The sequence below is a fragment of the Leuciscus leuciscus genome (genome assembly GCF_965113295.1).
Source record: "Leuciscus leuciscus genome assembly, chromosome: 18".
Lineage (NCBI taxonomy): Eukaryota > Metazoa > Chordata > Actinopteri > Cypriniformes > Leuciscidae > Leuciscus > Leuciscus leuciscus.
The window spans coordinates 20,242,193-20,259,069 of record NC_138742.1 but is presented as its reverse complement, the minus strand read 5'-3'; the positions used below and the strand labels follow the sequence as shown (position 1 = coordinate 20,259,069).

The 16,877-nt window shown below is 36.8% G+C and overlaps 1 protein-coding gene across 3 annotated transcripts in view; it reads left to right on the top strand.

The window, feature by feature from the left end:
* Positions 1-14,744, top strand: part of LOC309481506 (nucleolar protein 4-like) — a 57,318-nt gene extending 42,574 nt beyond the window's left edge. For 2 of the 3 annotated variants that reach the window (XM_082146464.1, XM_082146465.1), the window contains one exon: positions 5,373-6,820. In XM_082146464.1, coding sequence (XP_082002590.1) covers positions 5,373-5,630 — 258 coding nt within the window. In that variant the 3' untranslated portion in view covers positions 5,631-6,820. Of the gene's footprint in view, positions 1-5,372; positions 6,821-12,745 lie in introns of those variants that run through there. The other variant, XM_082146466.1, reaches the window with a different exon arrangement.
* Positions 14,745-16,877: the final 2,133 nt, after the last annotated feature.

Genomic DNA, 16,877 nt, shown 5'->3' with positions numbered 1-16,877 from the left:
AAATTGGATTAGCCTTGCGGAGCTGATCACGGGCTTGAAGCGGTTAAACGTGATTTTACAAGATTGTAATTGAAAAGGAGTTAAATGTCAGATTAAAAGAGGCTCCTGTTTGATGTCCTATTGGAAGATGTTTAAGGAGGTGCTGGATTGTCCATTCCAGGACTTCAGCAAGGGAATGAAAATGCGGCAGAATACATTACGCAGGGTTTGGGGGGTGGGACGGGTGTGTGGCCGCTTTAAGTGCGATCCTCTTTGTTGTCTTCCTGGTGGTTTGAGCCAGCATGTTTCCTTGTGACCTTAAAAGGGTTTCTCTGACCCCTCCCTCTGCTGTCTGTTCCTATCAGCTGACCCTGCTGACTTCTGCTGACCCCTGGGCATCACTCTTGATCTCTGGGGGCACATTTATACACATGCACATGTATCCGGTATTTGTTTGATTTGATGTATTATTCAAACGTTGATTATTAAAGTCAGTGCAGGCCTCAACAATAAGGATGGCCTGTTGGGCCTGGGTCAGTGTGAGGGTTTCAGGCTGGTTGACAACTCTGACAATGTCCTGACAAAGATCAATCACTTTTCCTTTCAGGCCAGTGCTGCGCTGCCACTGAAAATCATTTGTTGATCTAGCACATCCATTTTTATGGCTTCAGTTCAAATTCTGTTAATTTGTCACCAAGATACTGTTATCTAACTAACATGACTAACAAAATTGAGCATGAGTAAAAATGTGTAAATGCGACAAACCAATAAGTAACGTTTTGCATCTCATGTTATCGTTTTCCAAAAGAGTGATTTATGACTTTATGAAGTAACATTTATAGCTGTTATAATTTCTAGTTTGTTGCAAATTTTCCTTTTGTAAAAGAAACCACAAGAAGTAGGCCTACATTGCTACATTTTGGTTTTGTGGAAAAATTTTTTTTACATGTTAAATGTTTACAAATAAGTTTTGTTTTTTTTTGTTTTTTTTTACAGAACTTTAATATGCATTCCTATAATTGTGTATACTACCATTCAAATGGTTGGGATCGGTAATGTTTTTAAAATGTTTTCAAAAAGAAGTCTCTTATGCTTATCATGGCTACGTTTATTTGCTAAAAAATATAGTAAAAACAGTCATATTCTGAAATATTATTAGTTTAAGATGTTTTCTTTTTAATGTATTTATAAATGTACGTTTTTTCCTGTGATGCAAAGCTGAATTTTCACTTCAGCCTTATTACTCCTTCATAAATTGGTCATACTTTTGTGCTGGTGAAAACACTGGCAGGGCAAGTAAAAAATCAGAACTAGCAGAAAGAACATCTTTATTGTTGCGCCCTGCAGTGAGATAAAAATTTTACATGTTGAACTTTCCTAAAACACTTTCCTGGTTGATTTAAAGGTAAAGTATGTAGTTTCTGTGCTACTATAGTTGTATTGAGCAGAATGTAGTGTGGCCAAACAGGTTATCCAATCACTACTATCCCAAACAGATAGTCCCATCCCAAACTCATGCCACTGCTTGCACCAAGTTACTCAAACATGCAATAAGACAAAATAGAAGTGCCTTGCTTGTAGTCACCTTTTCACATTAAATTGGCATAGAATAAAGTATTTTAACAGCAAAAACTCCTTTAAGGGAGCAGCAGGAAAGGAGAGGGTGAAAGAGTTTCTGCCATTAATAATGCACTGTCAAATTTGCATGTAAACACCTTAACCAACCAGAGCTGGCGCTGGGCTGGTGGTGCGAGGTATTGTGTGATTGGCAGCTCTGGGGGGAAATCCGTCTGTTTAAACAGAGGTCATGCAGTGTGGCGGGGTGGCAGGGTTCCCCTTTCAACAACAGGCATGAGCAGATGGGTCCTCAACCCGCTGTCCCCAGGGCGGCTTTTACGTTCGCCTGTCTAATAAATCATCCTCTTCTGTCCAATACATTATGCACAGGTATTTCATTGCTTTACAAACCTGGCACTGCATGTACAGTCGATTGAGCCAGTTTGAGATGTTCATGTAGATAATCAACACACGAATGGAACCGTCTAAGCTCTTGAGATAATTTAGAGACATTCATTTGAGGATATGCGTAGATTGTTATGTGATTAAAATGTTATGATGACTATTCTTCAGAGGTGGAAGACCTCGACTGAACAGGTTTCTCAAATTGAAGAGCAATTTAATAAGTCAAGGGAACAAATTAAGTAGCATAGCCATCATTACAGTCATTGTTTACAACAATACATTTGTGTAATTTAAGATTATTTCTCCATCTTTTCTTTTTGGTCTAATAATTATTTTTCAGAATCTGAAGTTTGACCTTGTTTGAGGTGTTCTCTGAAAAAATTATTTTGACAAATATTTCTGTGAATTCCCCGTACCCTTAACATTACACATGTACTTGAGAAGTGTCATCCAAATACTCATTTTGAAAAAATTATGCTATCAAATATGACGAAAAACAGAATACAATGATTTATACAGGCGTCTGTACCACTGGATCAGTGCTGTTGTGAATTTAATATTTTGAATGGAGAAAATCGATTTATTTGAGAAAGCAGTCATTCATTTACGAAACCAGACACATTTTATGTCAATGGAACAAATTTTTCTTTTTCTGAAATGGATAAATGCATTTGAAAAATAAATTACATGTATAAATTACATGAGCTTGCTTTAATAATAATAATAATAATAATAATAATCATAATTCATTTCTCTAAGAATAACCTTTTTTTTTACATGAATGATACTTCAAATCATGCATTATTTTCTAGGAGAGGTGTGCTGTTACTTTAAGCGATTGTTCTTAGATTGTGCTAAATCTAGCAACAACAACAAAGAAAAACTCCAAAGACTTACATTACCATTCTAAAGATTGTTGGTTTATATTTTGCCATTTATTTGAAATAGAAACACTAATATTGTGAAATGTTATTACAATTTAAAATAACTGTTTTCTATTTAGATATATTTGAAAAAAGTTATTTATTCCTGTGATGGTAAAGCTGAATTTCCAATACTCCTGTCTTCATTTTCACATGATCTTTTAGAAATCATTCTAATATATTGATTATGTTGCTGTTTACAGTTCCTTGATGTAGAAAGTTCAAAAGCAAAGGATTTATTTGATAAAGTTTTTGTAAAAGCTTAAAAGTTTTTGCTGTCACTTTTGTTTATGTAATGCTTTTCATGCATCCTTCCTGAATAAAAGTAATAATTCCTTAAAAAAAAAAGTTGTACTGGCCCCAAACGTTTGAATAGTATTATATTAATTTACAAAGCTAGAGTTTAGGCCATCTGTTCCATTGAATGAAAGTCCCACTGATGGTAGAAAATGGTCTGGATTTGAACAACTTTTCACAACCTTGCTTTTTATTTTGAATTCATAGTCATGTCCATGATATAGTGGAATAGTGTGAATATGTCTGCGTATAGAATATCAGTTTATGCATACCATGGGAAATATTTCACAGATTTTATTTACATTACATTAGGGGTGACCCCGAATAGTCGAAGATTCGATGCTTCGATAGGAGGAGCCTGATTCGACTACCGATCTCACGGTCGAATCTTCGCAGAGGTGTTATGAAACGAGGATCATGCCACTTTGGCTATATGAGGGCGCTCAATGTCTGATTTCACATAGAACTAGCTTTTATGTCAATACGTTAATATTCAGCCTATTATGATAATGCTGTAGGCCTATATAAAAATGTGCAAAGAAAGAAGCTTTTAATAAATATTTTTTAACGTGCGTGAATAAATCCAAACACCCCGTGACAGATTTAAGTTTCACTTTCAATCCGTGACCGACAGAGGAGCGTCTTCGCGGCAAGGATTTAAATCTTTAACAATGTCTGGGATAAGAAAACCTAAAGTGTGGATGTACACCATCAGAAAGGATATTCTCCAAGGCTGGATTTAGCATTAGGAAAACCATGATCGCACTTCTGCCGGCCAACGTTAACATGTTTCACGCATAGACTGGGTTTCACGTTAGAATGTATTTTATCCGCGCGCACAATTTGAAAAGACTCCAACGGACAGACAGAGTGAAAGACGTTCAGGATTTGTTCTCTCGATCAGGTATCGGGTACAAGTGATTTCAAAACTTTTCAGCCAGTTCTAATTTTATTTTTGGATGCTGTGAACATTTTTAGCTAAAAAGACTGCCTCTCCAGTTTAGCATTTATTGTTGTTTCTGCAGTTAAAAAGACAAAGTTGAAAATTCTGGCTACTATCGTTATTTTAATAATTTCTTTATTTTTATTTTATTTATTAATCTGTCAGGGTTATCTAATCTAACTATTTGTGGCTTGTTTGAATATGTTCCCCTGCACTTTAGGCATTTTGCACACATTTGCTCCTCATCCTGTGACTTGATTCAGATTTATTTCGTTTTGTATTTTTATTTATTAGAAAGGTATATTCTGTTCTAATTTAATTTAGTAAATTAATTGTTTATTTTTTCGGTGCATCGATGTTGTGCTGTAGGCTGGCCTGCTCGCACAGGTAATTTAGCCGATTTAATTTGATTTGCATGTGAAATGCAAATCTGCAGTGTGGCCTTTCTGGAGTTATTTATGTTATTTCTTAGTTTTATTGATCAAAAATGTTTTTATACATTTTCTTCTATATCTTTGTGTGATTTTCTGTACATCGCGGCTTTGAAACGTTAAAGCCCCGCCCCCAGCCCCACCCCCTTACACATGATTCGACTATCAGTCGACTATAGGCAAGACATGACGATTCTGATTCGACTATGAAAATCCATAGTCGGGGACAGCCCTACATTACATTATTTACATTTCAGTGCATGTTTTTCAGCAGACAAATCGTGTATTTATGTAGCCTTATATACCGCAGTGCAAACCATTATTCACACATATGAATCAAATATTTTCTGATACATATTCCTTTGTAAAATGTTTCATGTTCATTGCTTGATTTTCAAAGCTGTTGCACAAAGGCAAAAAACCTGAATGACTTGACTGAATCAGGTTTTAGAGAGGTCAGAATGTGAATATTTCATCAATAAATCATGTTTTTCACCATGTTCATGCCTTCGATAGAATAGATAAACTGAAGCAGTACACTATAACACTTCTATGTATTCATGCTGTCTGCACTGTGCTTTGGGGCCCAGTCGTAATTTTGGTGGTCCCGGTGGGCCACTGCGCCTGTGTGTGTGTATATGAGTGATGCTGTCACTCAGCAGGGGGTGACTGCTCTCTCTGACAGCACTCCTCATGGGCCTGTTTGCCTGCCAACATCACGGCCAAATCTGACTTTCACATCTATTCTAGTTTTGCACACATGCACAGACGTTGCGCCGATATGAGCAATCTTGCCTCAGCTGTCGGACTGACATCTCTCTGGCTCTTTCTCCACAGGATGAGTGTTCAGTGAGTAGTGAGGAGTTTGATATGAGTGACCCCACATGGATATCAGCTGAACGTCACACCGCACTGTCTGACCTGAACCATCCTTCCAGCGCAGATAGGATGCACAGCCCGCAAAACACACACAAGGAAGAGGACGGTAAGAGTCACTGTATGCTCATCTGCGTCTTAATAAAGGGTTTGAACCCTCTGATTACTCTAGAGTCTCAAATGAAATGCATGTGTGCATGTCTTCAGCATAAAAAGTAATTTTCTTTATCAGTATTTTTCTCTTGGTTTCCAGTAATCAAATCTAATTATACATTATTGAGGAGGGATACACAATTTCTCCACTAAATGTAGGATATTCAGACTCGATTTAAATAATATATCGTGGAAAAATCATAAATAAAAGGAAGATTTATAATTCATAAACGCATACATTTTCCATTAAAAAAAACATGTTACAATAATAAAAATACAATTAAGAAAAATCTTCATTTATATCTATGTCTTAATGGAGTCGGTACAATTTTTGAAAGAAGTCTCTAATGCTCACCAAGCCTGCTTCATGTATTTGATTAATAATACATAAAAAATGGTAATAATGTGGAATGTTGCAGTTTAAAATAACTGTTTTCTATTTGAATATATTTAAAAACATAATTTATTTTTGTGATGTCAAAGCTGAATTTTCAGCATCATTACTCCAGTCTTCATTGTCACATGATCCTTCAGAACTTATTCTAATATGCTGATGTTGAAAACTGTTGCACGGCTTAATATTTTTGTTTAAACGTTTCTTTCAGAATTCTTTAATGAATGGAAAGTTCAAAAGAACAGCATTTATTTGAAATAACATCATGTCTTTACTGAAACTTTTGATCAATTTAATGCATAATAAAATTAGAGAAAAAATTCTTTAAAAACTCTTTGTAATATTAATGGTAGTTTATATTAAAATTTAAAATATAAATGAAAATTCATCATATATTTCTTTTAAAACAGGTTTTAATATTTTAGATATTTTTTACATCTGCTTATAGATTTAGATATGGATGCTCAGATGCTTCTGAAAATAAGACAAAAATACTGATTTCTTATTTTGGCAGTGTTGTTGAGAGATTGTTTGTGTGAGTAGATGAAGCATGTTCTTTTAAACACATGCTGTTTGAGAGCGGTGGAATGGCCAGAATGAGGCGAGAAGAGATGTATGTATCGATTGCGATCGAGTGGCCTCCTCCCTGCTGCTTTCAAGGAAAGAGAAGCATCTGGAAGAGAAAAATGTATAGACGAATGGAGATAAGGAGAAAAAGAGAGATGGAAAACGAGAGCTCTGAAGATATAGAGTGGTGTCTTTGGATGGTTAAGGACTTTTACAGCCCGAAATTAATTTATCCATCGTCATTTACTCACACTCATATCGTTTCAAATCAAACCTGTATTCTCTTCCATGAACAACAAAAAAAAGATTTTCAGGGGACTATCATACCTAACAGTTCTATCATACCTAAATTAAAAAGGAAAACAAAAGTTCTCTTTTGAATCCCCATGTGCAAGAATGTGAACAAGGTGGAAGTCAACAGCACATAATGTAAAATGTTATGTTTTTCATAATGTAATGTTGCCAGAATGTAAAATTAGTTATTTTATGGATTTAAAAATTATCCATTTTTGTTTGTCCTTTACAAATTAACGCAAAATGAATGCCTATCGTCTAGTACAAATGCACAGTGCTCACATTTATTTGGACATTAAAACATTACATATCAGTTTGTGCCTTATATTGTGATCTCACATAGCAGAATATTTTAATCCAGATTATTCTCAGCATCTGACAGAAGTGTCACAAGCTTTCACACACATCTAAAATAAGAGAAAAAAAGAGAATTACGTTTGTTGTTGACTGCACACTTTTCGACTTACTCAAAACGGTCTTGCAACCCACCAGTTGAGAAAGATTGACTCTATATTTACTATGTGCATATCACTGTCTGATGTTCTGCTGAAGCTCATTCGGCACTTGCACATTTCCGCACTTGTTTGACTTGCGCCTGGCGCTGAGGTGAAGTTGGAGTGTGCGTCTGAAAAGTCTCACGTTTTTTGTGGTTTAAAAAAACGTAATTTTTGTCAATAAAAAAAGAGACGGAAACAGCAGTTGTGAGAGGGGTGGCCAAGCTTAGACCAAGGGTGGCCACGGCCACCCCTGTCCACCCCCTAGCTCCGCCAGTGCTTTTCAGTGCAGTTACACTGAATGGTGACATGAGCTTTATTATTGACTGAAAATACCTACATCCACCAAAGCTGTCCTTGGCACTTTAATGAGAGTTCATGACAGATGTAGCGATGGTAGTCTGATTTATGAACTTTTTTAATTTTATCAGATCTTTTCAATATCAGTTCATTTTGTTCACAAAAACCATTATGAATTGTACTGGTCCAATTCTTGTGTTCTAGACTCACTTACTCGATCACGATTTATAAAAAATCTCTCTGTTATTGTATGACTTCAGAAGAGTCACCTGAGTCAAATTAATTACTTTTTTTTTTAAGCGTGAAAGCTTTAGTCCTAATTAAGCCTGTGTAAATGACGAATTTTCATTTTTGGGTGAGTTACTGGAAGGGTCAGAAGAAGTTTCTCCAGGTCTTTAAGGTCAGTGGTTTCTTGCTACATTTTCCAGCTGTTTCTCTGTCTGTGGGTGACATTAGCGACCAAGAAAGCTCTGCGTTTATATAATGATGGCGAAGCAGAGAGTATTTATTACTCCCCTTCTACCTCTCTCCGTCTATGGTGGAAATATAGCTGTAATCTTTCTGTATTGAAGGCAATCTAAAACCTTCAATACAGAAATCTGAGCAAAAATTCATAGGCTACATACAGTTTTCTTTTTAGATACTTCAGATAAACATATAGGCTGCATACATACGTGAAACACAGACACAAACACTCAGTAAATAAAATGAGTTGTGCCATATTAGGTTTTGATGGTATGCCAATTACTAAATTGCTAAATCAGTTTTTCTGCAAGAAACCTGTTATGAAAGTGTAGAATACTGAATGGCTCACTGAAAAAGCCTTGTTTTACATTCTAAGGATCTCCATGGCTTTAGCTACACCTTCCTGTATCTCATGGAGGTGTAAACATGAAATTTTAATGTATAACTTGAATGCACTGTTTATTGCTTTGGATAAAAGTGTCTGACAGATACACAGCTGTCAAACAGGGGCAGTACTGCTGTCCTCTGGAGTTTCTCTCATGGAGGCCAGGCGTGGGCAAAGTACTCTCTGAGGGCCATCAGCTGAGAAAGACCCCCTGAACCCCTCTATCAGCAGGACTCTGACAAGAATATATAGTCTTGATGATGATGATGATGATGATGATGATGGAAGAGAGTTGGAAAAAGAGATAAAAGAGAAAAAAGAGGGAGGTCAGGTAATCAAGACTGCTCTCTCTGACTGATTAGAGTTGCTCTTGAAAGTGAAATGTTCTGCCACAAAGAATAACCTTCATCACCTTTGGCTGATTTCAGATTGCCTGAACATGAGGAGACACGGGCAAATGTGATCGTTTATATTCGCAGAAAGTGTCTTTTTTGAGGTGGCCATGTATTCGGTGTAGTCGTCTCTTTTCCTTCCTTGTACACGTTTGACCTCTCGTAAAAGTTAATCATTGTCTAAATGCATAATTACTCATGCTGTTAATCTCAACCCAGCTTGTCGGTCTAACCTGTGGACCCTTTTGTTCTCTTGGATTGAAGTAACATGTTGTAGTGGCTTCAAAAGGAACTCTGCACATTTTTAAACCATTGCAGATGCGTTTTAGTCATTTAAACAGGAAAAGTGAGTCTGTGAAGTGATATTTATTTTACATTTAGATGTTGGTCTTCACTAGTTTGTTTGGCTTTACTCAATATGTTCATACAGTAAATGGCATAACCTGCAGGTGTAACTACTTCCTGACGTGTGCATAGGTGTTTAGCATGTGGTTTGTGTGTACGGTTGAGCGTACCGTGTTGGTCTTCTTGACACTGTGGCTCACACTGGCTGTGGCCTTGGTGCCGTGCCTTTTTCTGTGCAAAAGCCCGAGGCCAGACAGGAAATAGAGAGGAAGAGAGTGGGGGGATGGTTCAAGTGGACACTTTAGGAGCTGCAAGATGGAGAAAATGTACTTAACACCTCAGTATGAGGGACAAACACACAAAGTGCTGAAAATGTTGTTCAGTGCTTCAGATACTGAAGCTCATAGCCGTGTTCTCTGAACAGATGCTGTCAAGGTCACGGTCTGCCCCAAAGCATCGTGCTACCCCTGTACATCACTGCACCCTGTGATTGGCCTGGAAAGGTTCATCAGATCCCTGCTGTGGTGTATAATAAAGCTGAGATACTGCATTATACCAGCTCTTTACTACTGCATTATAGCCCTGCAGCAGTGAATTATGTGCCTTTACTAGTATTTAATAAATGTTAACAAGTGATTCATATCCTTACCTGACTACTGTGCAATAAAAAGGCATTATTAGTCAAAGCCATTTCCTGGTTAGTGTAGATGCTCCAGACATGGTCATGTGGGAATGCAAGTTCATTTCAGCCTGCATTGTGTCTTGATCACACACAAATATGTCTATGTATCTTCCCAACCCTAAATGTAAAGAATATTTTTTTTACATTTTGTATTCATTTTATATATATATATATATAAATCAGTTTAATATTTGAATGACAGTTCAGACCCTCCCCCAACATTTCTCCTCTTATTCTTATCCCAAACACTGATTCTCTTTTTTTTTATTCTTCATTTCACAGTAAAATGACTGTAATGCAATGAATGTATATAGTGTTTAAATGAAAGGCAGTTCAACTAATACCATGATTTATACTTAAATTAAATAATATATATTATTTAAATTCTATTTACTGTATATATTTATAGTACATTTTTTGATTTATTTGATATAATGGGAACTGATGGGGGAAATGCTTAATTGAAAACGTGCAAAAAGGTTGCTGACCGCACACTGAATCAGCAGTTTATCAAAAAAAAAATGTATTGCATCGTGTTTACCTGTTTTTAATTCATATGCACTTTGCACTTTTTGCATGAATGCAGCTCATAAAAAAAAAAAATCCGGCTGTACTGGATTCAGTGTGCGGCCAGCACCCTTCTTGCTCGCTTTCAAGTATTCCCTTGGCTCTGCGCATCTGAAGCAAAATTATTTCTTGTCAATTTGGAGCACAACTATTTTTTCGGGTAAATGCTTAATTGCCATGAAAATAGTGTCAGAATGCCAGCATTTCTTAAAATAGTTTTCATTTTCTTTTAGCAAAATGTAATTTCTTATTTTTTTCTTTTGGAATTGGGGTGAAATATGACCTGGGCATAGAACACCTTTGCTTCTAGTGACAGGTTTCTTGGATGCCACCAGCTTAAGCCCAGGAAAGCTTGAGTGATTCAGACCTGCTATTAGAAGTCAGATGGATTTAAATGACCTTTGTCATTACATGGGTGGATTTGTTTCAACCCTAATGGCAAAGTAACCCAAAGGACAAATGCAACCGCAGCCCAGAGCCTGTGTCGTGTGTGTGTGTGTGTGTGTGTGTGTGTGTGTAAATGTGGTAGGGAATGTAGGCCATGTGAAAATGACAGTGTGACTTTGACTGCTTTCCCTCTGGAAGCTAGTGATAGAGGTCAAGTGTAAAAATAAATAGATAAGCGTGTGAAGCTCCTACTTTTATTTAATGTTCAGCAAAAGGTGTGATTATCCTGGAGGCTATTAGACATGGATATCACAATATTGCCCTTGTAGCCAACACTTAACCAGCACACAGGAGTCCGTGCTGACGCTATGAGTTTCATTTTGAACTATTTCCATCATTTGACCAAGTACCGTTTAGAAGTTTGGGGTCAGTAAGATTTTTCAAGTTTCTTATACTCACCAAGGCTATATTTATTTGATCAAAAAAAATAAAACGTAATTGTGAAATATGAATATGCTGATTTGGTACTCAAGAAACATTTCTTATCATTATCAGTCTTAAAAAAAGCTGTGCTGCTATCGTACATTTTTGCAGGATTTTTTGATAATGCAATAAAAATTATAATAAATGTTCCATTCATGTCATTACTGTCACTTTTGATCAATTGGTAACACTTTATAATAAGGTTTTGTTAGTTAACATTAACTACTTTAGTTAACATGAATTAAGAATGAACAAGACATCTACAGCATTTATTAATCTAATCTAAATTAATGTTAATTTCTACATTTACTTATACATTATTAAGATCAAAAGTTGTGTTTGTTACCATTAGTTAATGTACTGTGAATTAACATGAACAAACAATGAATGACTGTATTTTTATTAACTAATATTAACAAAGATTAATGAATACTGTAAAATATGTTTTGTTCATTGTTAGTTCATGTTAGTTAATACATTAACTAATGTTAATTCATTAAAACTAATTGTAAATGTAATGCATCCTTGCAGAAGAAAAGTATACATTTCTTTTTTTTTAAACAAAACAACATTACTGAGCCCAAACGGTTTGAACAGGTATACTGCAGTAGTGTAATGGTGCTGAAAAAAGTTTGGTTACACTTTATTTTAAGGTGTTTTAAAGTGTAATTATAGATTTTAGTACTGAGTGATATTAATTAATTACATGGACTCTAACAATAGGGTTAGGGTTTGGTTTAGGTTTAGTTGCGTGTAATTTTATGCATCATTTATAGTTGTTACTACAGTAAGTACATGTAACGTGTAACAGTGACACTGTAAAATAAATGTTACCAAACGTTCCCCACACAGATTTTGCTCATGTTGCGAATCTTGTGAATTCACCGTACTGACCAACTGAAAGCTGCTTGATATGAAAGTGACTTTATACATTTCTACACTATTGGACAATGGACCTGTTTAAAATTCAGCTAATGTGACGCACATTAAAAATGCAACAACATTTTTTTTTAAAAAGCAAAAGTGTTTATTATGGCTGGTAAAAATGGTTAGCTTTTAGTATTTATAATTAGATGCATTTAAAAACAATAGAAGTCTATGTAAGAAGTTTAAGTTCATATTTTGGTAGCTGAGTAAACGTTTGTTTGTGTGTGCGTGTGTGTGTGTGTGTGTGTGTGTGCACATGTGATGTTCCTTTGGCTGCGCCGGAATGCGTCAACATGCGTGTCAACAGACGCATGCTCTAATACATATACACACACATCGGCAAATCTGTCAGTGTTAAATGCCGTATCAACCCTCTCTTTACCGCTTCTCTCCTATTCTAACCTCCCTTCATCATCACAGCTCCTGTCACCTCCTCTCCTCACATCTTCTTTTCACACCAGTGCTGTGTTCACGGAATCTCTCTCTTCTTGTCCTTCAGACAGCAAACGTCTCTCATCTGCTCTGAACTCTCTCAGCGTTTACAGTCAAACAGCTTAGAGATGCCCAACAACATCAGCAGGTACAGTCATCAAAAGCAGAACAAGTGAGTGTTGATCCAAGTTTTTCAGCAGGAAACCCTCACTGATGCTCAAATAGAAAGTCTGAAGCCCCCCCATCAAAATTGCCACTCACTCAGAGTTCTTTGTGTTTGGTTGGTACCGCGATTCAAACCAAAAAGTACAATTTGGGGGGAAAAAGCTGGATGCGGGGGTATAATTGCATTCGGGTTTGGACCAAGCAGTCGAATCTAGTGTGAAAACGGCCTTATAGCACACTGTGTGACTCAGAGAAGCAGCAGGCTGAAAAATGACAGTGAAAGCTTCACAAAAATAAGTGTTATGGTCGTCTGGTTTTGTGAGAGAAGACCGCGATTGTGTGCATGTGGGACTGAATTTCCAAAGAGCTCTTTTTTGTAGAGTGCAATAGTTACTGACCATTTTTTCAGCGGCCTTGGTTCTGAAAGGATTCTAGCCATTCATTTCCTCAATAGGATTTTTAATAAAAATTGTTGAATAGAGAGTTCTAACTCTAGCTCTAACTTTTTATCTAAAAAAAAAAAAAAAAAAAAAAAGCATTATCTGCAATGCTGCATGGGAGTAAGCGGTCATCTGCATGGTATCAGTGGCTTCACTGATTGGTTGCGCTCATTTTGGGATTATAGATGGTTCTTTCACTAGAAATTTGACTATTAAAATACTTAGGAAAATTAAGTGGCATTGCTAAATGTCCTCAGCGCTCATGTTTACTGTATGTTAAAATGTTTATGTTAATAATTTTCTCTAAATGAGTGGAATTGTTTTGCTACTTTTTATAAATAACTTGTCTTGATATTCTCCACGCTTTTCCCATCCACATGGCTATCACATGCACTATGTACATTCACACAATCATAGCATGACCTCCTGAAACTCTAAAGCAGCGTTGTGTTCGCCAGCCTAGTTGACACGTTTGAATGAAAGGCAGGAGAGGAGAAGGTTCATTAATGCTGTCAGGTCATTCTCTCTGGTTTCAGCAGGTCACCGATTCTTATCTGATTCAACCGTCCGACCGGGCAGCTATAGACAGATATCCCACCCATACTGAAGAGTGCAGCTATTTCCAATAAACTAGCCTGTCAGTCTTCTGACGCACCATGTGCATAGATAGAAAGACGTGAAGTCATTTGAAACAGACGGTCGTCCTCGTCTACTTCTGAGGATTGAAAAAAAAGATGACTGTGTCCCCCCAACATAAGCCTACAAGGCAATAAAGAGACTGTGTAGGAGAGACAGAGAGAAACCAAGGGCGATAATCACATGATCACCTAATGGAAATGTTATTAAAAATGCAAGGCCATTAACATATGACATTTCCCAGTGTGTGTTCTATTTGATTATGAGTATGTTTGTCGAGTTAATCTGGAGGACCCGGAGCGAGATAGCGAGGCACGGAGGGGAGAAATAGGGAAGGAGCTGGCCGATAAAATGTGAAGGCCTCTTCAGATGAATCATACAAAAGAAGGGAATATGAAGAACGGACCAGTGTTCTCCTCCCCCCTCTTTTACACACATGATCAGGCATCCCCCTCTCCCATAATGACTCCACGTGGGGGCAGCGGCTGATAAAGATGCATTTGTAGATAAAAAGATGGGAAGGAGGGAATGTGGAAATGTCCCGAAGATCCCTCCCCTTCTCTGTCAAGATAAATAGGCCTATATAGTCTTTTTAGAGTATAAATATCCCTCCGGGTCTCAAGCTGTTTGGAAAGCATACTACTGCACTACTCATACTATTTCAGCATTAAGCAGTTCTCATTTTCAGTATGTGTAGAATGCGTATCTGACCTACTACTGTATATTTTAGACAAATATGCATTACACAACATAGCATATTGTGTAGAATACTGTATCCCACAATGCAACTCACCCAATTTAACATTCCAAATCCAGTGTGAAATTTTTTTTTGGCCTGATGCCGACAAAATATATTACTTTTCTTTTTTTCAAAATAGTTTGTATTCGACAAGTGAATATGAAATATGAATAAAGTAAACAAACATTTTAAAAGTCAGTACCATTATTAAAGAAATTAACTCATTCTTAACTTGATAATTTTTTTTATATATGTGCACAGCAACTCGCGTTAACGTGCTCTTAAAGGAAAAGCGCTAGTCAAGAAATGGTGCTCAAACGGTTAACTCTTTGCCATAATCTATTGCTATGTCTTTAAGTTAGCACTATATAATGATTTAAATCTTAAATAGGTGCAAACATGTCAAAAAATGGTCAATAAATATTTAATATCATGGTTAAAAAAGGTTGTCAACTAATATGGCCGATATATTGTGCACCTCTGCAAATGAATTTGAATGAATTTTTCTACTACTTATCCTTTATAACTCATCCTGCACTTTATACACTATTAGGAAATACAGCATACTGAGGTGTTTGCAGTAGGCAGTGTGTGCTAGCAGTTCATTCTTTGCCATTGTGTGCGGTTTGTGTGTGTTGGGGTGCTCTACTGAAGGCCTCATTTTCTGACAGAGGACGCTTTCCACTGAGCCAAGGCCAGAGGTTGCTTAATTATTAACTGCCACCCCTCAACGCCACCCTCAAATAACAAGGGTTTGAATTAATTATTACACTTATAGGTTTGTGCCCATGACCAATGGCTAACAATGTGTTTTGTTTGCAGGAATGACAGCCTGCTGTGATTTTAGCACATGTGCATGTTCGTTATCTCTGGGCAATTAGATTGACTCCTAATCATATGGTTGCTTTACTTTTAATGAGGTGTGCATGTGTGTGCTGTGAACTCCTGGATACAATCAGGGATGATGAGGTGGCGCACTTCACCATGCACAAAACGCACGCCTCGTCGCCTGTTCCAGCACGCTCAGCGTTTCAAGCCTAGGTGTGAGGGCTGTGAAAGAGTGTTTGTGTAAGCACCCTCTCGCAGGGGCCGTGCACCTCTCCCTGATTGTTTTATGGGGAGTGGGTAGGGTACATTTCAGAGAAACCGTGTAAAGGTTGCTCCATAAATCTCCAAAATGCCCCTGAAATTTGGACCCGGTGCTATCAGTTCCTTCTGCTTTTACTGGAGGGTGAATAAAACACCCTATTGGAGGAAGGAGATAAGATAAACTATTATAAAAGGGGCACTCCATCGTGCCTGTTTGCTCTTCTAAATTTAAAGCAGGTGTGTTCGTGGCACCCAGTGACCTTGATTCTATTGGCACAAGGAAAAAGTGACAAACATGGGTGTTACCTCAGGAGAGATTGAGTAATGTAACCCTTCACTTAAAGGAACAGTTCACCCAAAAATGAAAATTTTGTCATCATTTACTCTCCATCATAATAATCCATTATTTATCTGCTTTACAGTATTGACATAATTTTCTTAACCACAACATTAAAAATGAACACACATCGGCCAATACCGATATGTTGTGTATCCTTAATTCTTGTAAATTATTCATATTATTTAAAAATTCTTTTATTTAGCTTTTTTTGCACATGTGCTATAATGCTTAACTCAAGAAAAAGCTAACCAAGGACTTGCACACCTTAAAAATAGTTCAAACAGGCTAGGCGTGAAAGCCACAATAATCCAAAAATACAGTGTGTGTATAAATATTTACACAATAGTGTAGAATAAAAAAAATTATATTATTTTATAAACCGTTTTGTATGGTGTTTCTTGACCATGTCTTTTTCAGTACTAAAACTTTTTCAAGGGACATGTTTGTCACCATATTCTGAGAATGATCTAGCCCCATTCTCCTTTATGGAAAAGAGCACCATGGAAAATCTCCAGTAAACCATATTTTGTGTTCCACATAAGAAACAAACTTTGTCAAATAAATGATAACAGAATGATCATTTTGGACTGAACTATTGCATTAATATGTACACCAAGTGCTTTTGGAAATATAGCAGGCCGTTTGAAGAGGCGAATTAGCTTTAGAAAACAGCACCAAGTGTCGACCTTTGGCACATTTTCTGTGTTATGTAGCTCTAGAGGGGGATCCATTAGGAAGTGTTATGAAAGGGACAGATGTGAGATTGAGGGATAGAGGAGAGGCGGGATAA